Source organism: Cavia porcellus, unplaced genomic scaffold (assembly GCF_034190915.1).
Source record: "Cavia porcellus strain 051 isolate PalLab524CR breed Dunkin Hartley unplaced genomic scaffold, mCavPor4.1 scaffold_8, whole genome shotgun sequence".
In the NCBI taxonomy this organism is placed as follows: Eukaryota; Metazoa; Chordata; class Mammalia; order Rodentia; family Caviidae; genus Cavia; species Cavia porcellus.
Genome location: NW_026947491.1, coordinates 78,569,334 through 78,594,807, shown reverse-complemented (window position 1 = coordinate 78,594,807; position 25,474 = coordinate 78,569,334). Strand labels below are relative to the sequence as shown.

The 25,474-nt window shown below is 35.4% G+C and overlaps 3 protein-coding genes across 7 annotated transcripts in view; 2 read left to right on the top strand and 1 right to left on the bottom strand.

Annotated features, from left to right (window-relative positions):
- Positions 1 to 10,107, top strand: part of Cep290 (centrosomal protein 290) — a 72,433-nt gene extending 62,326 nt beyond the window's left edge. For all 4 annotated transcript variants that reach the window (XM_063255268.1, XM_063255269.1, XM_063255267.1 and 1 more), the window contains 6 exons: positions 501 to 673; positions 3,396 to 3,537; positions 4,697 to 4,770; positions 5,311 to 5,405; positions 8,723 to 8,802; positions 9,719 to 10,107. In XM_063255268.1, coding sequence (XP_063111338.1) covers positions 501 to 673; positions 3,396 to 3,537; positions 4,697 to 4,770; positions 5,311 to 5,405; positions 8,723 to 8,802; positions 9,719 to 9,949 — 795 coding nt within the window. In that variant the 3' untranslated portion in view covers positions 9,950 to 10,107. The remainder of the gene's footprint in view (positions 1 to 500; positions 674 to 3,395; positions 3,538 to 4,696; positions 4,771 to 5,310; positions 5,406 to 8,722; positions 8,803 to 9,718) is intronic.
- Positions 8,990 to 24,513, bottom strand: Rlig1 (RNA 5'-phosphate and 3'-OH ligase 1). Its single transcript, XM_063255276.1, has 7 exons — positions 24,280 to 24,513; positions 18,982 to 19,099; positions 16,630 to 16,725; positions 15,907 to 16,023; positions 14,313 to 14,510; positions 12,281 to 12,450; positions 8,990 to 10,953 (listed from the first exon to the last, which is right to left on the bottom strand). The coding sequence occupies exons 1-7, from the start codon at positions 24,367 to 24,369 to the stop codon at positions 10,765 to 10,767; spliced, it is 978 nt and encodes a 325-aa protein (XP_063111346.1). The 5' UTR covers positions 24,370 to 24,513; the 3' UTR covers positions 8,990 to 10,764.
- The window catches only part of CUNH12orf50 (chromosome unknown C12orf50 homolog), a 32,311-nt gene continuing 31,343 nt past the window's right edge, over positions 24,507 to 25,474 (top strand). For both annotated transcript variants that reach the window (XM_063255275.1, XM_063255273.1), the window contains exon 1: positions 24,507 to 25,064. The gene's annotated coding sequence lies outside the window, so the exon portion shown is untranslated. The remainder of the gene's footprint in view (positions 25,065 to 25,474) is intronic.

The window sequence follows — 25,474 nt, the reverse complement described above, 5'->3', positions numbered from 1 at the left end:
TGTTATTTATAGGGATGTTCTACTGAATAAATTGAAATTGGGTTGTAAACTAGTTACAAGAGAAACTGTGTATTACCAAGCAATAGTGATCTTATTAATGCTTTAAATATGGATGTATAATAGTGGAAGTTATCTGTCATTTAAACATGGTTTATGCTTATAACAAGTTCTCTTAAATGAGGGAGTCAAAACACATTATCTATTAAATGTGTAAAAAAATATGAACTATTTTAAAACTGCTACAGAGGAAAAAATGACAAATTGAAAAGTAACCAGTAAATATGTTTCTCTGGCCCTATTTACATGATTTTTCTTAGTAACTGCTATGATCCTAATGTGTTTTAGAGGAAAAACACTAGATATTTTTTATTGCAGTTTTAATCAGCATTTAGAACTCTACATTTTTTGTTTTTCCAACTTGTAATTTTGAATACATTTTATCTTTGAAAACAGTATTATGTTTTGTCATAATGCACGAACTAATTAGCTTCTAATGTTAGGAAACTGAGGCTGCAGAGAAACTGCGGATTTCCAAGAATAATTTAGAGATTCTCAATGAGAAGATGACAGTTCAGCTAGAAGAGACTGCTAAGAGACTACAGTTAGCAGAAAGTAGAGGGCCACCGCTAGAAGGCGCGGACAGCAAGAGCTGGAAGTCAATTGTTGTTGCAAGGTAGGAACAAATACAGTTTCCCTGATAGCACTGATTTCGAGAATATTATTCTTAACAACCTGGTTATCTGGATGAACAGTTTGGTTGTTTGATTTAACATGGTACTGACATCCTGTCTTAGCTCTGATGAACAGTCTCTTTCTTCCTTAGTGTGTTCCGCTAGTGGGGGGCGGGGGGCATCGAACAGAGCACATGGAGCTAGGCTCAGCCTGTGGAGCCAGGTGTGTGTGTCATGAAGTTAGTGCCAGCTGTGATCGGGGGCTGATGCTGCAGGTTCCCCTTGGTGCTGTTTTTCTCTGGCTGCAACCTCAGCTGCTTCATCTGCACTTAAGATATGAGCTAGGAACCGAGCAATCTGCCTTGTCACAATCTGTGCTGAGTTGCAGTACCTTTGGGATTTTAATCTGGGCATTTTCTCTTTAGATAGCCTTAACAGATGAATTCTGCAGTTTAAGTCTAGCCAGTGTTTTCTTCTACTCAGTTTTCTCCCATCCTGTGGATTTTTCCTGAAAATATATGGGATTTCTTTCCTTTTGAAGCTACTCTTTGTGGCTGTGAGATTTTATAGGTGAACAGTCATGATTCCTATCATCATGGGTAGTTTATCATGATCATGGTGAGTCGGCAAAAGGCTCTGGCGTCATTCCCCTTGCTGATTCAGAGTCTTGAGGCAAGTGGCCAATGGGATCCTGCCTATATTCTTTCCCACAGAAGTGGGAAAGTAGTATTCTTTGCAATCAGCATATCTAATATTTTAAGAGGCAAATTCATCCATGTCCTACTATCTTCATACAGCTCCTTACATCTGTGTGTCCTTGGACTCCCATTTGTGTCTTTGAGGACTACCTCTGCCCTACCTGCTATTTGAAATGACCTTGATGGAGGGGAGATGTTGCCCACCATCACTACAGCTAGGATGAGGGTATTTGCATTGTGAGATTAAAAGATTCCACAGTGGTAGATCAGCCTTACTGTCAGCCAAATCTAAGAAGAAAAAGAGAGAGGATAGACAAGTACATCGGGGGCAGCCTAGACTGCTGTGTAGTCCTGGAGGAGTCCCTAGTTCTTACAGAGACACTATACCTTGAGTCCGAATCTACCCTCTCTGGCCTTCATTTTTCCCATCTACATTCTGGAAACAATTATTAAGCTTGTTTAGTGTCAGGGTGAAAATACCAAGCATGTTAGTATGGAGGGGAAAAGGGTCAGTTTTTCTGCCTTCTCAGATACCAGCAGTGGCTTTCAGGTAGCCCCACCCCACCCCTATCAGTGAATGTTTTAGTTAATCCTTTAATTTCTTTTGAGTCTGATACGGTTTCAGAAAGATTTCTGAATTATTTTGAGATGCATGTATTCAGCAGATATTTACCTAGTACCTCTACTGCGAGGTATCCATCCTTCTTGCTGGGTGTTAAGTCCGATAGCTCTGTCTTGCCTGAGTTCCTTCAGAAAGCTGGGTAATTTCCATGCCTTCGAAAAAACTAGTTCTTACTGAGACATGGACTAAATTTTGTATCTTCTGTCTCAGGTTATTTGTATCTGTGAAGATGATGATTCCTTTCCTTTTCTAAAAGGGCTCTCTAAAACAACAAAAGAGGTTAATGAGATATTAACAGTTGGGAAGGAAGATGATATTAATCATAATTGGAGATAATTTTAGCAGTTTAAATCATTTATGTTTTGTTATCTGAGAACAGTGTAACTGAGCATAGCGAATACTTCTATTAAGGTCTTTTGAAAAAAAAAAAAAAATAAGTCAAAATAGAAATTTCCTGACAGAGAAAAAGGTCATTCTAATCCTTGACTTCCATGTTTCCTAAATCTCTCCCTGCTCAGGCCGGAAATAAATAAAAATTGCTACAGTGTTAAACTGAGCTCATTGAAACACTTTCGAGATGTTTCTTGAGATCTATGATACAGGTGATGTTGCTCATGCTGTGGCCTTTACAGTGGCTTTTCTGTACTCAACAAACTTGTAATACATACTCTGGGTCTCACCTGCTGACTGTGGGTCAGTTCAGGGCAGTATGGAGGTTGTTTTACACAGCATCATTGGGAAAGGCCTCTGCTTAGATGCTTGAACCATGAAGATGATGATGTGAAGGAATGCATGTCTTACGTTTTACTTTCTCCTTTGATAGACAGTTTTGTCAAGTTTAGAACATTGCCTTCCATTGTCTATTAAATTATCTGAATATAGTTAAAAAATCATGACTCACACTATTTCTACCAAATTTTGTTGCCAAAGATAAACTACTAGCCTTTTTAATGTAACAGAAAGTACTTTTCTCCCTCCCTCTTTTTTTCTGGAAAAGTTTGAATAGTACAAGTATTATTCTGCTTTAGGTATGATAGCACACTTTAAACTATTTGGCTCAATTTTTAACAATTTAGCTTGACATATGGATTTTTTTAGCTTTTTAGATTTTTACAGGCTTCATTCTTCCTACATACCACTTTTTATTTCTGTGGTCAAATACTGACTACATCCTTATTCATAATTTTGGGGAAACATCTAGTTATTTTCTTCTAATTTCATATTTGTTAAATAGAAATACTTATCTCTCCTATCACCTTTTAGTGCTAAATAAATATGTAAAAGGAAAATGCTTTGACTGAAAGAGACTATATAGTCAGATGTTATTTTTAGTGTAATAATGTGGACTGACATAATGGGAAATTACATACTGTGTCTATACTGTTTTTCCTTTTATACTTTTAGAATGTATGAAACAAAGCTGAAAGAATTGGAAACTGATATTGCCAAAAAAAATCAAAGCATTACTGAACTTAAACAGCTTGTAAGAGAAGCAGAAGAGAAAGAACAAAAAATTAAGAAATACACTGAAGACCTTGAACAACAGGCATGTATTACTATTTTCTTTATGTGATAAAATAATGCATTGTGTCTCAAGAGAATCTTTGTATTAAGTAAATAATAATAATAATAATAATAATAATAATAATGGACTCTTAAGTGCTCTCCTAGAAATCTTATCTGAGTTACACCATAATTTCACTCATTTATTTTAGCCAGGAATTGTGAATCATCAACTTCATTGTTTCTGTCATTCTCCACATCTCTTAGATCACTAAATCATACCAGCTGTGTTTTCAAAATATACACCAAATCTGACCACCTGTCAGTATCTCCGTCACTGCTCTTCTTGGGTGTACTGTTGTCTCATACTCAAACAATTGCAGTAATCTCCTAACTGATCTTTCCTGTCATCATTTTTACCTTCTCACACACACACACACACACACACACACACACAATACCTCTGGTCTATTTTACACACATACACACACACATGTCAAATAACCTTTTTGAAGTGTTAGGTAAAACACTGGCCCCTGCCTCAGAATCTTCAGTGGTTCTTCATCACCTTAGAATGAGACTTTAAAGTCTGTTCCCAGCCTGTAAAGCCATAATCTGACACTTAATTTTTCTCCAGTCCTCTACCATTTTCTCCTATCACAGTGTTTTAGTCACAGTAACTTTTTCCATCCTTCAAACAAACCAGAATAACGAAAGCTTCCAAGCTTCACTCTTGTTTACAAGAGTATTACTCGCCCAGTATTGTCACAGTCCGCTTGCACACTTCATGTCCTTGCTTAACTGAAGGCTGTTGGAGAGAGAGGTCCCTACCCTCACCTCCATCACTTTATCCTCTTAAGCTGGGTCATTTTTCTTGATAGGCCTGTGTACCTTCTGGCACTAGTATACATCATGTCACATACATGTCAGTCACAGCCTTATGTTACATCCTCATTTCCTTGGTTAAAAATGTAGACAATGGAAAAAGACACTTTTGTTCTTTTGTTCATTGCTGTATCCTCAGGACTTAGGACAATGACTAACATGCAGTAGTTAAAAAATACTCACTGAATAAATGAACAGTGATATATGTGCCTGTGAAAGTCTAGTTTTTAATATTATAACTTATGAAAATGTATATCATTATAAAATCTCGTATTTCTGCTCTAAACTCTTACTTTCTAACTTCATCATGCCCAAAGATTGAGATTCTCAAGCAAATACCTGAAGATGCTGAGACAGAGGAAGGCCTTAAACGGGAGCTGCAGGTTCTTAGGTACACTCTGTATTCATATGACTACTTCATTTTTCTTTCTTTTTAAGTTTCTATTTTATATAATTTGATTTTCTATAGCTGGAGACTCAATTCTTTCAACTTTGCTGCTTAGTACGTTATGTAATTAGGTCATCCTTTCAGAGCCTGTTATTCCTTTACATGCCAGATGCTGAGGAAAAGGATAATTCCAATTCTAGTGTTGCCCTTTGGTAATTTAAATTTCCCTCATGGCATAGTTGGATTAAAACCTCATTTTCCAGAGGCAAATTCTAGAGGACAATCCTTTACTTGGAGGCGTCTTTGTAGCCTACTTTCATTGGGGCCTTCTTGTAAGAAAACTACTCTTGAAACTAACATCAGGGTAGATGATGAAGGCTTTTGATCAGTGGTGTTTGAGAATGTTTCAGAAAGAAAGTGAATAAATATTTACCTTTATAAATACGTTTTGAGAAGTGTACATCACTAGTTTTTAAGAAGTACTCACATATTTTGTGAAGCGACGTCTGTTGGCTTTTTAAAACGTACATCATTGTGTTCCAGATTAGCTTATAGTCAACTGGAAAAAGAAAAATCAGAATTAATGTATCAGCTAGAAGTAAACAAGGACCAAAGTAGAGCTGAAAGCACCGTTACCGGTAATGTATTTTTAAGACTTCTTTGCTACCGTACATTTTAAAATTAGAATTTACCTGTTTTTGTTTAGGTTTCTTATAATTGCTTTCCTGTAAAACCAAATCCCTGATAGGAACTTGTAAGAGTTGTTGTCTCCCTATGCTATAAAAATATTTCCATTCAGGCCTCTGTTTATATTGTTGAGTACCACATACACGTTTTTCTCATATTCTATGAGATGTTCAGGTTTAATCCCGGCACAATTCTAAGAAATGAATACTAGGTCTCTTACTTCTGGTTTGTTCATATAGGTCCATCAATTCCTCTGAAAATTTTTTTCTAAATATTATTAATCATTCCCTTTTATTCTTTATTTCTATTTTTTTTCTTTTTTTATCGGTACCAGGGATCGAACTCATGACCACACACTTGCAAAGCAGGTGCTTTGCCACTGAGCTAAATCCCCATTACTCCTTTTTATTCTTAAAACTACAAACAAGTGAACATTGTACATATTCTTTTTTCCTGCTGCAAAATAAAACCTGTTTTCTTATTATGTTCCATTTACATTCAGTAGTGATAATTATTCTGTATACACAGGTACACACACATATACAGACCCACTAATATATACCACATATATTTATACAAAATATCTGTATATATACACATACACAGTGTACAATTGATTCCTCATGTGAGGACTCTGTATTTATAAATTTCTGTTGACTAAAACATTTGTAACCTCAAGAATCAATACTCATGGTAGGTTCGCAGACATACACAGTGAAACATTCAAATAGTCTTAATTCACATATTTCCAGCACATGTCCCTCCATATTAGGCAGTGTTTGACATCTTTGTTTCAGTTTTCACGCAGAGAACCACAGGATAGAAACAGAAAGGGGCTGCCACTGCAGTGTGGGAAGCTCTTGCTCTAGGGCCAGTTGGAGGAGGTTTGAATCACAGCTCTCATACCTGCTAGTAGGATGAACTCAGAAGAGTCCCATAACGCTTTAGTTTTCTCTTTTGTAGTCATAGAATCTACCAGAATGAGTTGTTTTGAATATTTGAGATAATAATTTATCAGGGCATTGTGTGTGTGTGTGTGTGTGTGTGTATGTGTGTTACATTTCCCGTAGGAATAATGATTATTAATCAAATTGTGCCAGATATATAGGATATACCTGTTGTGAGGAGAGAATAGACCTATGTCATATATATATATAGAGAGAGATTTTCTTGGCAAATACTGCAAATTGGATTCATACCCCATATTTCTAGCTGTGTGTGTGTGTGTAGTCCTGGGAATCTAACCCAGGGTCTCACACATGCTAGGCAAGTGCTCTGCCACTGAGCTAAACCCCCTCAGTTATATTTCTAGCTGTTTTTTTTTTATAAGTTTGCTATGGACATCTTTTCAAGTTTGTGTGTGTGTCAATCTTTTAATAGTTCTGTATTGTATTATTATATAGATAATATATTTATCCATTTACCTTTTGATACACATTTTGTTTAACTACTGAACAGTTTACCTGAAACATCACTCAGGAAGCATATTTACATATTGACTATCCCGAGCTTTGCTTGGGCAGATGTCATTTCAAACTAGTTGATTCTTGCATTGAATACATTTGGTAAAATTACTTTTTATATTTCCTGTTATCTTATAAAAAATTAATGAGTATAGACTTTTTGATCACCTATATTCAAATAATTGGGCTGGGAAGTGGTTGATTTTGCTATTGTAAAATAATTCTATAATGAACTTTCTAACTTCATTATGGTGCCGTTTGGTAGCTTGGGTTTTTTGATGTGCTAAGTTCTGCCCTAAAAGATTGTACCAGTTTTTATCTGAATCATTTTCAACTGTTTTGCAAAACTTTCTTTACTATCCATTTAGTCCTGATGCTTTTTAATAAAGTGCTTATGTAGAGCTGATACTAGACATATGCTATGTGCTTTATAAGTATTCTGCTTTATTCTTATGGTATATTTTTGTCTTCACTTTACCGTGTGATAAACAGATTCAACAAGGTTAGTAATCTGACCCCAAAATCACGATATCTAGGAAGTGGCAGAGGTAAAACACAGTGAAATGTCAATCTCCTTGGTAGTCTTTCTTTTAACCACTATGCTGCATTGCTTCTTGTTCCTAAAAATACATAGTCTCTCTCAATATATATATTTATGAATAGATACACCATACCCATCTTGGAAGTATTAGACACTGTACAAAAAGAGCCCCTATTTTATAATTGTTTTCTCAGTGAATTTGACTACTCACATCTCCTATGTGAAGGGGATGATACCTTATATTTCAAGATTATTAAGCTTCAAAATCTAATGGAATCTGTTTTGAAAGTTCTAAATCACCATTTAAATATGTGGTCATTTGAATAGCTTTCGAAAGATGCTATACTTAACTTTCCTTTTCCTGCACTGTGTACCAGTCTGTGCAATATAGTAGCCCACTGATTAAGACCTCCTTAACACTTTGTGAGTTTTAAAAAATGATTTCACTGGCTGACTTGAATCCCATTAGAAAGTAATTATGTCATCCTTTTTATTTTAAATCTCCATCTGCATGTTAGTTATACTTAACAGGACCATTAAAGAGAAACCTTAGTAAATATGTTGTCGTCTGAGTCATGCAAATTTGTTTTCTGTCCACAATTTTCTTAGACTTTAACACAAAATTATATTCCAGCGGTTGTGTGTATAAGATATATTATATATAGTATTTAGGGAACATGATTTTAACACAGATGAAAGGCTATTTGCCTGTTCTTAATTATAAACTTACAGGTACGTTAACTTGTGGAGGATCCTGTATATTATGTAAACCTTTCATGTTGTGTTTCTGGACTTTTCATTTTCCTGTCAAGGTATGAATTATGTCATACTTTGTATCACACAGCTGCCTTGGACATTTTGTACACAGTAACTGTACAGTTAATATATACTGATGACATAGACTAGCTAGTCTTGTGTTGGGTAGATGCATTTGGACAGCCTGTAGTTTTAATTCCTTGTCTAACTATCTGTTTTTCTTCTGTATTTTTAGTATGTAACAAATTTTACTGGTTGTAGAATTTTTCCGTGAAAGTAAGAATTTCTCCTGTATAAAAAATTGGACTTAGTCTTTACTTGCAATGACTTTTCTTTTTGCTTGCTACGATATACCTAACAGTGGTATCATTCAGTAACTGTAAAGTGTCTAAGCCATAAAATGATGCACTTTCAAGGCTGTAAGTTTCATGTTTTCTGCTTATTTTCTAAAATAAATGCTTTATCTTGAACTTAGAAAAACCTGAGTCTTTTTAATTTTTGTTGTCAGATACGGATCAACTAAAGGAAACCATAAAAGATCTAGAGACACAGATCAAAATATTAGACCTAGAAAAGCAGCATTTGAAGGTAAATACTATAAATATTTTGTGGAAAACAATTTGTATGATAACTATCTTTTGAGTTTTATGTATGTATCCTGAAAATGTATGGAATTAATTTTATTTTATAATTTCACCTTGATAATGAAGTTTACTATGTTTGTGCTAAAATATTTATTAAGTAGGTGCTAACAAAATACTCAAAGCAAACAGAATTAGAAAATAAATTTATTTTTTAACTGTAACAAATATAACTGTACATTTTTTAGGTAATATTTTCTTAATTTAAATTTTAGGTCACACGAAACAATGTCTTTAAGTACCTTTTCAAGTTCTATTTAGGAATCTTTTCCTTAGGTGATAGGTTCCTTAAAAATGTTTTCCATGCTTTACCTTTTTTAATACTTTGAACAAAGGGTTTTGACATGAGAATTAGCTGTGACTAATTGCTGGATATTCTAAATCTAATTAAAGCTCAAATTCTGTCTTCACCTGATGTTTAATCTAACCAGGCAGATGTAGCAGGTTTTCCCTGATCATGAATACAATTATAAAAAGTTGCGCATTATTCATTAATGTGGATATAAATAAAATATAAATGAAGCCTAAACAAAAAATCCTAACGAGAATAACTAAAATGTGAATAATAAAATACTTTCTGAGTACTCTTTAAAAGTACTTTTAGAGAAAGATTTCAGAATCTAATAGTAAATTTTAACCAAAGGTTAGAATATAATTTACAGAAAGACAGTTTGACTTGGCAGTTAACAAGTTACTTGTACTACACCAATAAAACCTTATCAACAAATGTTAGGAAGATTTCACCTTTATGAATGTACTTGACTAGGTTACTGTGGCTTTCATATTTGTAATTAAACTTCTTTAGTTCAAACCTTAAACATGTGCTCTTATATGTAACTGTTAAAGACCCTTGTTTCTATTAGGAGGAAGTAAAAAAGCTGAAGAAAGAACTGCAAAACTTTGATCCTTCATTTTTTGAAGAAATTGAAGACCTGAAGTATAATTACAAGGAAGAAGTGAAGAAAAACATTCTTCTGGAAGAAAAGTTGAGAAAACTTTCTGACCAGGTCGGAGTTGAACTGACCAGCTCGGTTGCTGTTTCTGAACAGTCTGAAGATGAAGAGGAAAGTCCTGTTAATTTCCCCATTTATTAAGGGCCACATGTAATTATAATTTTGTTTAGCTATTTATTTATTTTCTATGTTAAAATTTCTCCTGGAAATCAAGCAAGTCTAAACTAAAGAATTTCTTCCTTAATACTTTATATTTTTACTTGGAGTTTTAGTAAATAAAACTATATGGAATTTTTAAATTACTAGAAAAATATATTTTTGTGGACTTTTCTGAGAATAAGTTATGACCATAAAATGGGCAATGAGTAAGGGTGAATTTCTCTACATTCATAATTTCTTCGGTTTTCTTAAAACATTAAAAAGGTAAATAATTTTAACATTTAAAATTACAAATTTATATATATATATATATATATATATATATATATATATATATAACCTTAATGCATTAAAAGACTCAAATCCTAAACCTATGTATCTATTACATATATTCATACATAAGTACACATTAAGTAATGCAGTTAAGCCATACACTTTACTAAATGTCTAGCAAACATAAATTGAGCTTAACTTACTTAACTCTGAAAGTAAATTAAATAAAATTGTTGGTTCAGTTGTTGTCTTTTTCATCCATTTAGCATGGACAAAATACAACCTTTGTAAAAGCTTGGGAGCTTATCATTCATTACCTTTTTATATCTAAAATTAATGTACTGATTCTAAAGTTTTTAAACAGGTATTGCAGCTGGAAAATTCGTTTCTTCAAATGCTAGAAGATATTTTGATACATTTCACAACAGACAATAGGAATCTTGAAATAGTTTTATCTTTTTAGCATGACAGAATATTCAAGAACTGACTATAACAATAAAGCTAATTTTAATTGGTTTTTCATTTTACACATCAAGTATTATGTCTTTGAGCCTACCAAATTTCTGGTTATCTATTTTTGAAAAATGATTAAACAAACACTTTGTATCAAAGGCATAGCCATATTTGTTCAGGTTCATGTTAATAATAACAGGCTTTGAATTCATGTAAGTATCTGGAATTGGCCAGGATAAACCAAGATGATGACGATGGACCTGTAGAGAGAAAAAGAGCTGCATGAACTTTAGTGTTAAGTCTAAAATAATCATCATCTTCGCTAACTTAGAAATGTTTATTTTGGTTGTCTACTATCCTATCAGGTACTGTGTAAGGCTCCACTTTACCACAGTTGTCCTTTTCTTGACATATTACATGGTTACTTGTTTTTTATTTATCCTCCTTGTTCGAGTCTGAGCTTCATAGAGGCAGAGACATTGTTCTACTTGACTGTACATATTTATAGCACTGGAAATATACCAACAACCTGATGATAAGCAGTATAAGAATTTAATTAAGAGAATCTGTGGCTGATTATAGAAGTTGTCTACTTGGAAAATACAAGAGTCATTCTTATCAGAAGAAATACAACATGATAAATGGTTTTCTTTTCTCTAATTGCATTTAGTTAAACACAGTTTGAACATACACAGTGTGAATGTATTTGGGGGACAGGAATGAACACAGTTGTAGGAAGTTAATCCGGGGCCACTGTAATGAATCCTAAAATAACTAAACAATTTAATTCAGGCAATGCTTTCTCATTTGTGAGGGACAATACAAAGGTAAACCAAAAGATAATGTTTAAGAGGAAGTACAATAATTTAAGCATGAATCTTGATCTAAATTAGACCAACTGGTTGGCAAGAAGTACATATATTCAAAGTTAAGTATTTTTTAAAAACAGTTAACAAATGAAGTAACAGAAAGGGATTAAAAATTCAGTAATATTGGTTCCTAAACTCTGCCTCAGGTGACAGACATGACCACAGCTATCTTTCCCAACAAACACAGATGTGGCCATCTGCCTCAAAATTGTACAACAAACTGAGTTCATAAACTGAGGTATCACTATTACTATCCCAAGTTTTTAACTTAACTGAACTGTGTATAGCTGAGGATTGAGTCTAAATCCAGTTTTGAACATTATTAATTCATGTATGTTTGAGAAATCAGATAGGTCTGGAGGACATGTACAAAGAGCACAAAGTGTAAAATAATTTAATATATAAAATTACTGGCACTCTTTATTCAACAAACTAGTCAAGTCTGGGAGTCTGAGTTACATTAGGTAGAAGATGTCTTAGCTCCACTGTGCAACATGAGTTTCCAAGAAAAGGGTACATACATTATGATGTTTATTCTGAAGCATGGCTGACACAACCAGTAACTCACAGAATACCTGTTAAATACTTAGCATACAAAGAATTACATTCTTTTCTGCAGATCAGAATTCCTTCAGTTTGTACACAGATTTTTAGGACTATTGTATGCTGTAGGAACATAATAATGCCAACTTAACACAAGCTATACTTTTGTTGTTACCTTAATCAAGCAGCCATCACTGCAATGCCATACGATTCCTTCAATTTTACCCTCTCTACAGCCTTCGAACCAGGACAACAGGTCATTGTGCTTCAATTTAGGCAGATTTCTTATTTGAAATGCTCCATGTGGTATGAGAAGATGTATTGGATGTTTCTTGTTCCCTAAACCTAAATGGTGATATTTTTCCATTAGCCACTCTATCAAACTTCAGAATTTTCAAGATGAGAAAATGTACCTCCAAATAAAAATTTTTTAAAGAGAAAAAACAGAAAACAAGAGACAACTACAACAACAAAAAACCTAAACCAAGGACAATATGGGCTTTCACAACGAGGTGATGGGAATTTAGCAGCGGTTTTTAGATTGTATATTGTTATTTTCAAAACAGTTGTTTACCAAATATAGACATGCAAAGTTGATCAATCATATGAGTATTAACTATTCTTTTCCATGAACTAATAGCAGTATAATCATCTTAGCCAACTTATTTATATATACAAATTTGTATCTTTTTCCTTTTCCTTTCCATCTTTTCTCCTCTCCCCCATCCCTGCCTCCCCTTCTCCCTGAGCAGTATCTTACTGTTTCATAGTATCTATTGTAGACCCTGGATCTTATTTATTCTTTCAGTTTCTTACAGAGGAGATGATACGGAATTTACACATGTGATTCCAATGTAGAGAAATGCCAATTAAAATAACACTGAGACTTCCTCTCTCTCCTGAAAGAATGGCCAAGATAAATCAATAACAAATGGAGGGGCTGTGGCGAAAAAGGAACCCTTCTGCACAGTTGTTGGTGGGAGTGTAGACTGGTGCAACCACTGGAAATCAGTGTGAGGACTCCCTAAAAAACTAGGTCTAAAGGTTGCATTTGACCCAACTATCCCCTTTGTGGGCACTTTCCCAGAATAACTGAAAACATCATACCACAATGACATGTGCATCCATGTTCATAGCAGCACAGTCTGTCAGCCAAATCTTGGAAGCAACCTAAGTACCCATCAATCAAGCAATGGATCAAAAAGATGTGGTATTTTTATATAATGGATTTTACTACTCTGTTGTTCCATTCAACTATAAAGAAGGATCAACTTGAGGTTTTTATAGGTAAATGGATGCAACTTGAGACCATACTCATAAATGAAATAAATCAGACTCACAAACTCTTAAAAAATTTTAAAAAGGGTAGGCAAACTTTTTTTTAAAGAAAGCTTAATTGATGTTCCTTGAAGAGAATATAATCTTGACTATATTAAATCCCACTTAATGTGGCATCTTATTCTAAGAAATCTAAATTTTACCTACATGTACTCTAAACCAGGAGTTGGCAAACTGACCTTCAAGCCAAGTCTACAGACATCTGTAAACAGTTTCAGAGGACATTTAAGTAGACAGTCCAGTTCCAAGGTGTGGTCCACAAAGCTTAAAATGCTACTATCTGGCCTCTGGTAGAAAAAGTCTGTCAGTTTACACCATTAGCCACATTCCACAATCATTTAATGTTTGCCAAGCAGCTGCATCATGTCTCTGATCCCCTGTATAATTACTATCTTAGCTTTAGACCTATGATCTACTTAGAATGTTACAGCTTCTGTGTCCTTAAGTCTATCCTCCTTCCCTCAACAGTGTAAGCCACAGGACCCCCAGTATACTCTATCCCTCATGGTATATTATATTTGGAGGATTGCTATGCATTGCTAATTATTTACCGTGTTCATGCCTATTTTCATTAATGCAAATGACTATCCATGAAAAGAATCACTGCAATTCACAAATTTTTTAAAAAAATGAAAAGTTACTGGAGTAATTACTTTTCATGCACAGTTCTATCCATATCAGAGTAAAAGAAAACAGGACAAAAATCAAACTCTTGTATTAATAAATCACATTAATAAAAATGGATGTAATCCAAGGAAATTAACTCAAATTTGTTAGTCATTTGTTTAGCATAGGCATTTTTTAAGTTGATCTTGAATGTCCTCTTTATAAATTACAGCCACTACAATTACATAAGAGGCTTCACTTACCATAAGGGTTTCCATTAATATTTGTTCCTATAAGTTCCAATGTTTGTTCTAAGAGATCTGATAATGGCACTGCACTAATTTCCAATAGTCCAGGATCATCAGGATGATGCTTTAGTACCAGGGCAATTTCAAATTCGTAATTAACTACAGAGGAATGCCAACAGTATTGTTTGTTGCTTTTTTCTACTGGTACCCAACCTATTATTTAAAGAAAAATAACTTTTTTACAATGGTTTTCTTTAGATTAAAAATAAAAGTAATTCTGATTTTTGTTATAAACTGTCCTGTTAAAAACACTGAGAAAATTATGTTTTACTGCTTTGCTTTTTAATTATAAAGATTCATTATTTATTCTGTTGAGTTAACCTAGCAACACTAAACCTTTTAAAGACCAAGTGCCCAAACTGCAACACAAAATCCATTTATTTATTGCAAAGTACCAATACCGCAGTTAAACCCAAATATGGAGACTTCAGTTTAGAAAAACACAGCTCGTATATTAACATTTTTTTGTCTTAGAAAAACACAATAACACGCATGCCACACATTCACCATATCTGAACTGACCTGTTTGATTATTTCACTATAGAACACCAAACATTCGGACTAGAAAATTCAACCTGATTCAGGAACAGCTGACTCCCACTCCATACATAGCATTAACTTTTTTTTCCAAATGAAGTGTTGTATTTTCTCTCCAATTTCACTGACAGATGACCTACACAGTTAGGTGTTCCAGAAGCTACTGAATTCTACATGTTAGTATACTGAGCAAATTATATGACTCTGTATCTGCTATTTTCTTTCCTTACTGCTGGAATAGCCCCCCTCTCAATGTGGAGAATTCATTGCAAAAAAGAGAAACAGTATGTATGCAATTGTGACCGCCTTCAAACTCACCAAAATACTGTAGTAACTTCTTAGCAATCTGCGGCCTCCAGTTAAAAACAACCCCATTTTATCATAATTCTATTTCTAAAATTTCAATTGTTTTGTTGTTCCCTTATTTCTTCTTACCTTCACAGTAACTTAAAACTCAGAAAACACAAGGACCTTTAAGAGCTGAGCCTATTCTATACCTTCAGCCTCAAATTTTATTGTCACAGAAAAATTTTAGAGAAGATTCTAAACCTGAGATAATCTTTTGTGTGTGTGTGCCAGGAACCAAACTCAGGACCTTGTGCTTACCAGGCAGGCCCTGTCCCGCTGAGCTATATCCCCAGCCCCTGAGAGGATATTCTTGACATGGAAAAACCCTTGATATAAACTGTTAGACTACATATAAATGTGATTCAGAAAATTTGCAGTATTTACATACATAATATGAGGAACTATATTGAAATTAAATTTTGTAATTTCTCATTGAATATCTTTGTATTCATTGAATGTGAACCTTTCAAAAACTAGTGCCCAAAATAAAACCCAAATCCACTTATTTATTGCAAACCTGAATACTATAACAATTCATACATTAACGTCTTCTGTCTTTAAAGTAAAACAACATGCCAGCCATAGGTTCTCCACTACTGGAACAGAACTTTTTTCTTTCTACTAGTAAACTCAAAATTGCATTTCTGAAGAGATTCCATCATACCAGGAATGTGTCCATTTTCATCAGGCACTGGATTTCCCTTCAAGTGTTCTATTTCCTTTGCTGGTATCCAACACTCAGGAACAGGTTTGAAATCTTCCTCAACATTCCAAAGAAATTCTAAAAAAACAAGATAATCTTTGACGTAAGTACTCTCCTCACATTATCATCACAATGTTGCTGTACTTCTCAGTGTTAGGTTATTAACATTTTTAATTTTGAATATACCATCATTTATGAATAAGTAAGAGTCAATAATATGTAGCTAGCATTCAATTTTGTGCAGATTAATGAATTTTTAGTACACTGTTATAAATCTATAATTTATTTGTATGAATGAGTATAGATACAAAATGAATAATAGCTACTATGTATATAGTTAAAGGCATCTTAATGTATTAACAATAGCAATTTTCCTTTTAGATTTTTGCCTGATTTATGAAATTACATGTCTTATATAAATAAGATAAAATGTATCTTTCATTATAATACTGTATATTGTCATAAAACAGACTCATACTATAACAAAGTTGCAAAAACATGTAGTAGGAAAATATTTTTAAATATTTACTTAGAATATTCTTTTATATTTAAGGTTCAATAATGACAGTCCCCCCAAATTGCCTATTTATCTAGCATATGGTATAAAGAAATACTATAGCAATAGATAAATCATAAATTTCAGCTCTTCAAGATTGTGAAGCTCAAAGAAAAAACCCACCTAACCTTTTGAGTTTTCTTGGGAACGCAGAAAATTTTTGAATCTTTTGTCAGCTTGTTTGTTGGGTTTTCTATCTAGTCGAGCCCAAAGGTATGGCTGATCTAAAAAAAAGTAATAAAAGAAAAGCATAAGAGGCAAACAAAATTTATCTTGAAAGACAAGTACAATTTTTCAGTAAGTATTAAGGTCATCCCTAAACAAAACAGCAGCCCTAGAAGCCAACGGGAAGTAGTCTCAGACATACCACCTGCAGCTTAAGAACCTGAATTTCTTTAGCTAACCCACATAGGGATGAAATAAAAAGTCCATGACACTTTTTTAATGGATTCCACACTCATATTAGTAAGGAGCACCTCTGAGAAACTGAGATACCGCTATTGAAAATGGAACCTTAACCAGGTAATTGTATTCATGCTCCCCTCAACCTTCACTGTTTTGTGATGGTGAATTCTGCCAGATCTGGAATTAGGTTGACCTGCTTTGCATGGTGCCAATCCCTAGTCAAGGTATTACACATACTGATTAATGGTGTTGCTTTGTAATTATGGGTCTGAGGAGTTTAAAAGCACTGTGCCAGCCTTCTTTATTAGTAAGAATGCAACTGATGAGTTGTGCCTGGTCTTAGACTGCCAAAGGGCTCTGCTGTTGAGACTGGTTACTTGATAGGAAGGTGCCGTACGTCTCTAGTGAAAAGAGAACAACCTATCTGCAATTCTATTTAGTAGTCCCTAGTTCCAAAGCATTATCCATGCACACTGTTACCTGGTCTGAGAAAATGTGTCCTACTAGGATTTTAAATGACGGGGAAAGGCAGCTTTTACCTGGTCTCCCCAAATCCCTCGCTGTAAGGTAATACTTGGCATCTACACACATCCTTACTCTTTTAAAACTCCAACCTTTAACTGTCATGTGTAATTACATAAGGATGCAAATAATGAAGAACATGAAACAATTGTTACAGCCCTTCAGAAATTTATAAAACAGTTACTTGGTTCAGCTATTTTGTATTCTTTAGTAGCTATCAAGTCAAATACTATCAAGACCCAGATTAAAATATATTCTGTCATTTCTGATTGAATGTATCTTTTGTTCTTTTTACCAGTGGAAACAAAGAATGCATTCCCCTCTCACATCCAGCAGGATGGGGACTACATGGAGTAACTGGAACATCTGTACATTGTGCAGAGTAACATGGTGCAATCACCATGGAAAATGCAATGGTAGCTTTTCAAAGAATAAAATTAGCATATAATTCAGTAATTCCACTTGATATACACCCCAACTGGAAGCAGGGCCTCAAGAACAGTTATTTACCTCTGTTCATAGCAGCGTTATTTATTCAGCAGAAACAGAGTAGCAACCCAAGTGTGCGATCAGTGGTTTTATAAACAAAAAGTGCTGCCCACATGTGATGGAATATTATTCTGCCTTAAAAAGGAATGGAATTCTCATATATGCTAACACAGATCACTCCTGAGAATGTGATGCTAAGAAAAATAAGCCAGTCACAAAAAGGCAAATACTGTACGATTTCATTTACATGAGGTACTTTGAATAATCAGTTTCATGGAGACAAAGCAGAATGCTGGTTACAAGAGATGAGAAGGCAGAATGGGGAATTTTTCTGTGGGTAAAATGTTTCAGTTTCACAAAAATAAAAATTCTGCTGGAGATGGCTGGTGGTAATAACAATAAAAATATACACCACTAACCTGCACACCATTAACATCTTCAACAGTGTATATTTTACAACTGATAAACTTTTTAAAACACATTTCAGGAGAGATTTGATTCAAGAAATATGTCTGGATGCTCATTTAACCATTCTGTTTTGTTTGCTGGAACTGAAAATCCATGAACAATCACGAAGAATTTATTCTCTTTAAGGGATTCTTTTCCTTTAAAAACCACCTGACAACTGGTATGAATTTCTACCTCTTTTAAAGCATAGAAAATGAAACTAATTAGAGATACTGCAGATAATAATAAAGCCAATAGAAACAGTAAAGACACCAAACTTTGGGCTCAGACAAACCAAGATTCCATTTCCAGTATGGCTATTATTAACTACACAACACTGAACAAATTAAGCGGGCTGAGACTCAGCTTCCTTATCTGCGACATGGAGAGGCTTATTGCACAGATTAGAGACAGCATATGAGAGGCATTTATCATACAGCCAGGCCCTGCCTCAAGAGAAAAATAACAAGAATGTAATAAATAACATTTGAAACCTTTCTATTTTGCTCCTATACCAGCTTTCCAAGGGTTTATGAAGAACAAATGCCCCATTTCAGATCCACAATTTGAAAAGAAAGAAAAGTATACTCGTAGTAAACATTACAGGTTTATTTTACCTTTGTAGGTAGTAACATAACAACATGTTCCATCCACTTTTTCTGTTGGAATTGCACTGTGTATGTCTGCATCTAATGCCTTGTGACTTATAGTTTCAGTTGCCAAAACTGTAAATGGCTTTAAAAGAAAAGAGAAAAAAATGGTGTAAGAAACACAGCCTCTGTCTTTGCATCCTCCCCTGCAAGGTTCCTAATCTCACTAGTTCTAAGGCATGATCTATCCATGCTCTGAGACAATTTAAAATAGTTCTTCCATGGAGTTACCAATCATTCCCTCCATTTTACGCTACATATAAAACCTCTTTTTCCATATGATTTGTAATTTGGTTTTTCATTCACAAGTCACATCCTATACAAAATGTTCACAATCACATACTTGAAAATTATTCACCAGAAGCTGGTTACCATAAACTAAACATTATCCTTTGCACTGGAAATATCAAGAACAAAAACATTACCTGCCTTTGATGAAGCACATATAACAATAGGTAGGATAGATCCTACAGAGAAGAACAAATGGGATAAAGAACAGACAGGGAGGAAGGAGAGGCTGACCAAACCTCTCAGCAGACAACATGTGAGTTGATTTGAAGTGAAGCAAGCCACTGTGTAACTGAAATAAAGAACCCTACAGAGAGCCCTTCCCAGACTTGTCTTGGTCTAGGGAATCTGTATTTGTAATCCCATGAAAAAAGTTACTAGAATTCTAGTGAATTAACTGCAATCTACCACTTCCAGTGCAACCTACATTGAGAATAAACACTCTAAGACTTATTTATAGTTATGGGCAGCCAAAAAGGGTCCTAAGTTCAGCCAAGACAGTGCTTCCCTGGAACAAAGGCCTCGACCCACAGTGCGACCTGGATTTTATTAATTTGTGAAGAAGGAAGGACTGTAAGAGCAGCAGCAAAGACATGAGTACTGCGAGCTGGGGTATGCAGGAGGCCTGAAAGCACCTCTGCAGTATGCAGAAAGACTGAGCTGCACAACACAACTGAGGTAGCACCTAATGTTTTGGGGTAGCTGCTTCAGTTCTGACAAACTCTTCTGCCCTGGGAAGTCACAGCCTCTTATCTCAAGGTTTGATCCCAGTTGAGAGTGTGGTGGTGGCTTTTCACAACTCCAGGGTCAACCATGTTTTTAGGGAGTGGCCTCCAAGATTAAGGATCAGCATTTCAGCCAGTCCTATTTACATGGCTTAGAGCCAATTAAAGGGATATAGAAAAGCCTCGCCAGCTCTGTACCAATCAGTACATGGAGAATAGGGCCAGGGTTATGCACATGGAGATAACCACTCTTTATTCTAGAAGAGTCATCCAGGCCTGATGGTCCTCCACAAACCCCAAGTCCAGAAGTTTCTTCATGTGTCTGATGAATGCAAAACAGTCACTGTTTGTACTTGAAGACAGATAAAACTAGACCATGTTCCATAGGTGCTTCTGGTGATTTAGTACAAGTATTTGCCAATCATAATTTTCAAGAATAAATGTCCCCAATACATAAAACTTTCCCTTTTACAAATCTATTTTGTTATTACAAAACATATCTTCCAATGAAGACTTGGTTCCTAGTTTGAGCAAGAACATAATGGTGTTTTCTTGCCTCTGGCTACATTTTCAGGAAGCAGAAACGAAATAAGGATGATGGATCATGTTTTGTTTTTGCTTTTTTTTCCTTGTGAAGCAATAACTTCCTTTTTCATTACGGAAAAATTTGTAAAGTAAACAAATACAAACAAACAAGATATCACCCATTATCTCACTATCCAGACACAATGAAAAAAACCCTTTGACCTAAATCTGATCTCTCTTTCAGTGTTTTTATCCTTAAAATAATGATATCAATTTTCATTTGCTACAAAGCAATTTCTAACATAGCTAAAATCAAAATGCGTTCTGGATTCATTTCACATTTTTCCTCCTGAACTCCGAGATAAATATAACACTGCATTGTGATGGATCTTCCATGTCGAATTGATTACTTCAGATCACAGATGGACCTTGAAGGTTTTTGTTTTTTAATTTCCAAGAAAAATTTTTATATACCAAAAACATGCATTATAAAGTTCACTAAGTACTCCTGGAAAATATATTATCTGCTTAAAAGAAAGATTAACCTCTGATGGCCTCTCGCCATTTCCTTTTATACAGGACAGATCTTACAATATTACAAACATAAATTTCTGTGCTGTGTCAACTATGGTTGTTCCCATTTATTTTCAACAATCAAGAAGGCAAAATACAAACCATTTCTATAAAACAAATGTCTTTGAGTTAGGCTTCACTGTGATAGCAGTTTTCTTCAATTACCTGATATCCCCAGGTAGTCTCATTGCTGGGACACAATTATAACGTAAGAATACATTATACTATAGCAAATTTATAGCTATTTCGTGATCAATTAGAAGTCTTTGACCAAGTTTCTGTTCTACTGTGTTCAAATGACCTTGGCAGGGTCTGAAGCCCAGCTCCATCCTCTGCTGAGCACTGAGTCACAGGAATGGTCTATACCTTAAGGCACCTTCCCCAGAATGTTCCTAATGGTAATGCCATTAACTATGCTCACTCTGGAAGGGCCCCCTCCCCTTGTTCCTGGAAGTGCTTCCTATGATAAACGATGCCTCTGTTTCACCAAGACTAGCCTGCCTGTCCTGACTTAATATATGTAAGCAGTTATGTAACGTTTTGTCACTTGCTTTGTACTTCCCACTTCTAAATTCTATATAAACTAAACTCTAAATTCAGTGCTGCTGCCTTTGAGGAATTATCTTGCAACAGTCCACTGGTGTGAGGATCCAACAGTTTGCTGATGTAGATTAAACACTGCCTTCTTATCACCCAGTGCCAAGAGTCTTCCTTTAGGCTTGGTGTGGCTTGGAAATTTTCATGCAACATCAAGAGTCTTTTACTTTCAATGTTGCATTCCAAAGTCTCACTACAATGTCAATCCAAACATCTCAGTAGCCATTCCTTCAAAAAGTCTGGGCGTTTAGTTTGTGAAGTGTATTATCCTGAGTTAGACAGGCAGTATTTAAAGAAGTGACTCTCACTCACATCACCTCTTGGGTGATTTTTCAAATTGTACTCTAAGAGACCTCCAGCTCGCCATGGCCACATGCAGTGCATTTTGTTATCCAAGACACCCTTTCAGTTCTACTCTGTGCACAAGCTGTACTCAACATCTGAGGTTGAATGTGGTTGATTCATGTTTAAGCCTATTACACATTTAATTGATGGCTTTCTACTCCCTGGAAGAAACAACATCAAGGATGGGAAAAAGACCATTTCTAAGGCTCTTACCAACTTAATGTGTGAATGTCATTTTCATTTCTGAGAAAAACTTATGCCATTATTTTGAAGACTAACTCTGAAGTTAATATTCACCTAATGATGTTTTTTTTTAAAAAATCCTACACAATATAAGCTAAACACTAATAAAGCAGAATACTATTTCAGTCAAGAAAGTAGGAAATTAGCTCCAATCTGGTTCAATATTTTAAAGATATAACTAAAAAAAGATTTATCACTAATTTATGACTCAGTATCCAATGATACCAATTTAACCAACAATAGTAAAGTCAGACAGTCAAGCCCAATAGCTATGTATGTGAATTTTAAATTTAGCAAAGCTCCTAGAGAGATTACCATGCACATGGAGTTCATGCTGAGCATAAATATTCCTTCTACAAGAATCAATTACATACCACTCTTTGCTATCAATATCACCAAAGGAAAACACAAGACACTGAAGAGTACAGAATGTTCCTCTTCTTCAGTTGTCATCAAAGACTTCTGACTACACCTGGAAAAATAATGTATGTTTGTATAAAAAGTAACAGTGTAGTCTAAATCTGAAGTTAATATTCACCTAATGATATGAAAAAAAAAAAAAAAAAAAAAAAAACCCTACCCAATATAAGCTAACCAGTATCAACTAGACTGAGGTAATCTTTACAGTTTCTGGGTAGGGAAAATAACTGGGCTGACTAAATTGATTACAGTTTTTACAGAGAAGATAAAAATTGGAAATACTAAAGATATTCTGGAGTTGGTCCAGGCAGAGTAAATAGCCTAAGCAAAAACACAAAGACAAGATTATGCTTGGTATATGTTCACAGGATGAAACAGACTAAAACAAAGACTACAATGTGAGAGAAAGTTACAGAATAGATTGGGCCTGATTAGCCAGAGGCCTTGACTTGTAATTAAGCATTTGGATAGGATGCTATAACAATGCTGCAAGGTTTTCTTGACAGCAGAACCAAAAGAAGTCTTTCTCCACTGTATGAAGTTTTACGAATTATTCCATCTACCATATAAAGCTGAAAATCACAAAATAAACCATTATCAAGGATGACATTCTGTATGGCTTCGATCACTAAGGCACAAAAGCAAAAAGCTGACAACTACTGCTATAGACACTGAATAGTTAACTACAGGGTCTGGACGAGGAAAGAATATGGTGAAAATTATTCTAGGTAGCGAGAATAAATATTGCATTTAAAAACCAAAAACAGGATAGCTGTAGAAGAGTACGGAAAGATCAGGTAAGTAAAAGCATCCAGGCTGAATGGAAAACCAGTGATGACCTCGTGTCAGGTTCTAGACGCTGGGACTAAAAAGGGCAGTAACTGCTTTAAAGGTAAAGTCATTCAGTCTAAGAAGGCTGATGCTAATGATAAAAGGGGGTGTGATAGTTTTTCAGTGCACGTGCTGATTTCATCCAAATTGGAAACGCTCATCTAACAGCTGGAGTTTGTACTCCACTAGGTTTTTACCACATTTTAAAGAATTACCTTGAAGGAGACTACTTATCATTCATTCATTCACCCGCATTTACTGAGGGGGCCTGTTCTGTTCTGTGTAAAACATGTAGCTAGGCAAATAGGAAAGTAAAATGCGAACGTCGAAGTTAGAATTAAGTAATTACTGGTCACTAAGGTCTGGTCTTTCGTGACTTAATCAGGTCAGGTGTCACAATGCCATCGATTTCCAAGTTAGCGCAAGCAAAGCAAATCTAGTTATTATCTCCACTTTCTAACCACATTCTTGGAAACTATAAAGCACGGACAGCGATGTCATCTCATTACTTAAGCGTTTCCCCAAAAGGTGCGGACTTGAGAATTGAGTATTTAATGTAGGTTTTCAATTTCCCAGCGAGAGCAAGCTCGAGTTGCCCGAGGAGAAAACACTTCCTCTCAAGCTTCCTCCCTTACAGCCAAGGCAAGGGAGCCGGAGCTCGGGAAACCCAGACCTCCCCAGTGGAACCCACGGTCGGAGCCGCCGCGCAGCTGGGTACCTGATGCTCCCTTTTGGCGGAAGGTTCGTCTTTCACCTCCGTCACAAATACACACGGCATTTTCCGCTGCACGGAGCCCAGGCGTCTCATGGTGGGTCCAAGAAGCAGTGCCAAGGGAGAGGGCGCTTCCTCAAGGCTGCCAGTCCCTGTCCGGGGAGAATCCTGCAGCTATTAGTCGAAGGGTTCAGGCCACTCGCACTCCGCGCCCCGGAACAGCGACGGCGACCAGGGAAAGCCAATCCGGAACGAGGGGCGGGGACGCGCGCCCGGAAGCCGACTCTCGACCGCGATGTCTTCTGGGAGTTGTAGTGCGGCGCAGACGCGCCAGGGCGTGCACTCCCTCGTGAGTTCCCTTCACTGGCTGACTATGTAAAAACAAGGGTTCGTTTTCCGGGTGTGTGTGTACCTCACCCAGTAACCGGTGAAATTTTCGAAAATTAATACCAAGTTGTAAGTGGTGAATATTTTCAGATGGCGACTTAACACCATTCTAGTGAAACCTGTTTTGGTCTTTTCTGATAAATTCATGGAGGAAGCACTGAAGTTTAGAAATCACTACAGAAACTGTCATCCACAGAAAGAAAATTGATTTCCCAGGGAAAAAAAGCTTTTAACAATTAAAACAACTGGAAAAAAGCGTTTGAATTACTTAAGTCTCCGTGATATGGTTGAAATTGATTCAGATGTACTTTTTTGGAGTTGCGGAGTTTAGCCTCAGACTAATGCAGAACTACAGAAATACAACTAGATTACAATTGTTTTTTTCCACAGAAATCTTCTTAAAGGTGCGTTTCAACAAAGGATATTAAGTAACTGTCAACTAAAGAGTTAAAAACAATCTTGCTGAAAAGACTGTTAACCAGTGATAAGGACCATGATTGAATAAAATAAATATTAAATATTTTATAGTAACAGCTTTGTCTCATTGGCGATGGACGTAATCAGCTTAACGTAGTAAGGGAATTTGGACTTTAGGTCATCTTTCATGTACTTGGACAAGACTTGGTTCTCATCTCTCTAACAGTCTTTTCTGTATGTGACCAACCCTTGAAAAAAATAAACTACTATATCTTACTTTTTGTGGCTCCCAAAGAATATCCTTCCCAAAAGTTTAATGCTTTATTTCTGGGTTTATAGGGTAGTAAGGAAGAAATCTACCATTTTAAGGTATTTTGTTTTGTTTGTTTCCCTGCTA

Bases quoted from the DNA above. Each gene is read 5' to 3' on its own strand.
- Rlig1 (XM_063255276.1), bottom strand. From the start codon at position 24,369: ATGAGACGCCTGGGCTCCGTGCAGCGGAAAATGCCGTGTGTATTTGTG. The intron at 14,511-15,906 runs GTATGATGGAAT...TTTAAATAATAG, and splicing joins TGAAAATGGACACATTCCTG to GTTGGGTACCAGTAGAAAAA. The intron at 10,954-12,280 runs GTAACAACAAAA...TTCTCTCTACAG, and splicing joins GTGATGGCTGCTTGATTAAG to GTCCATCGTCATCATCTTGG.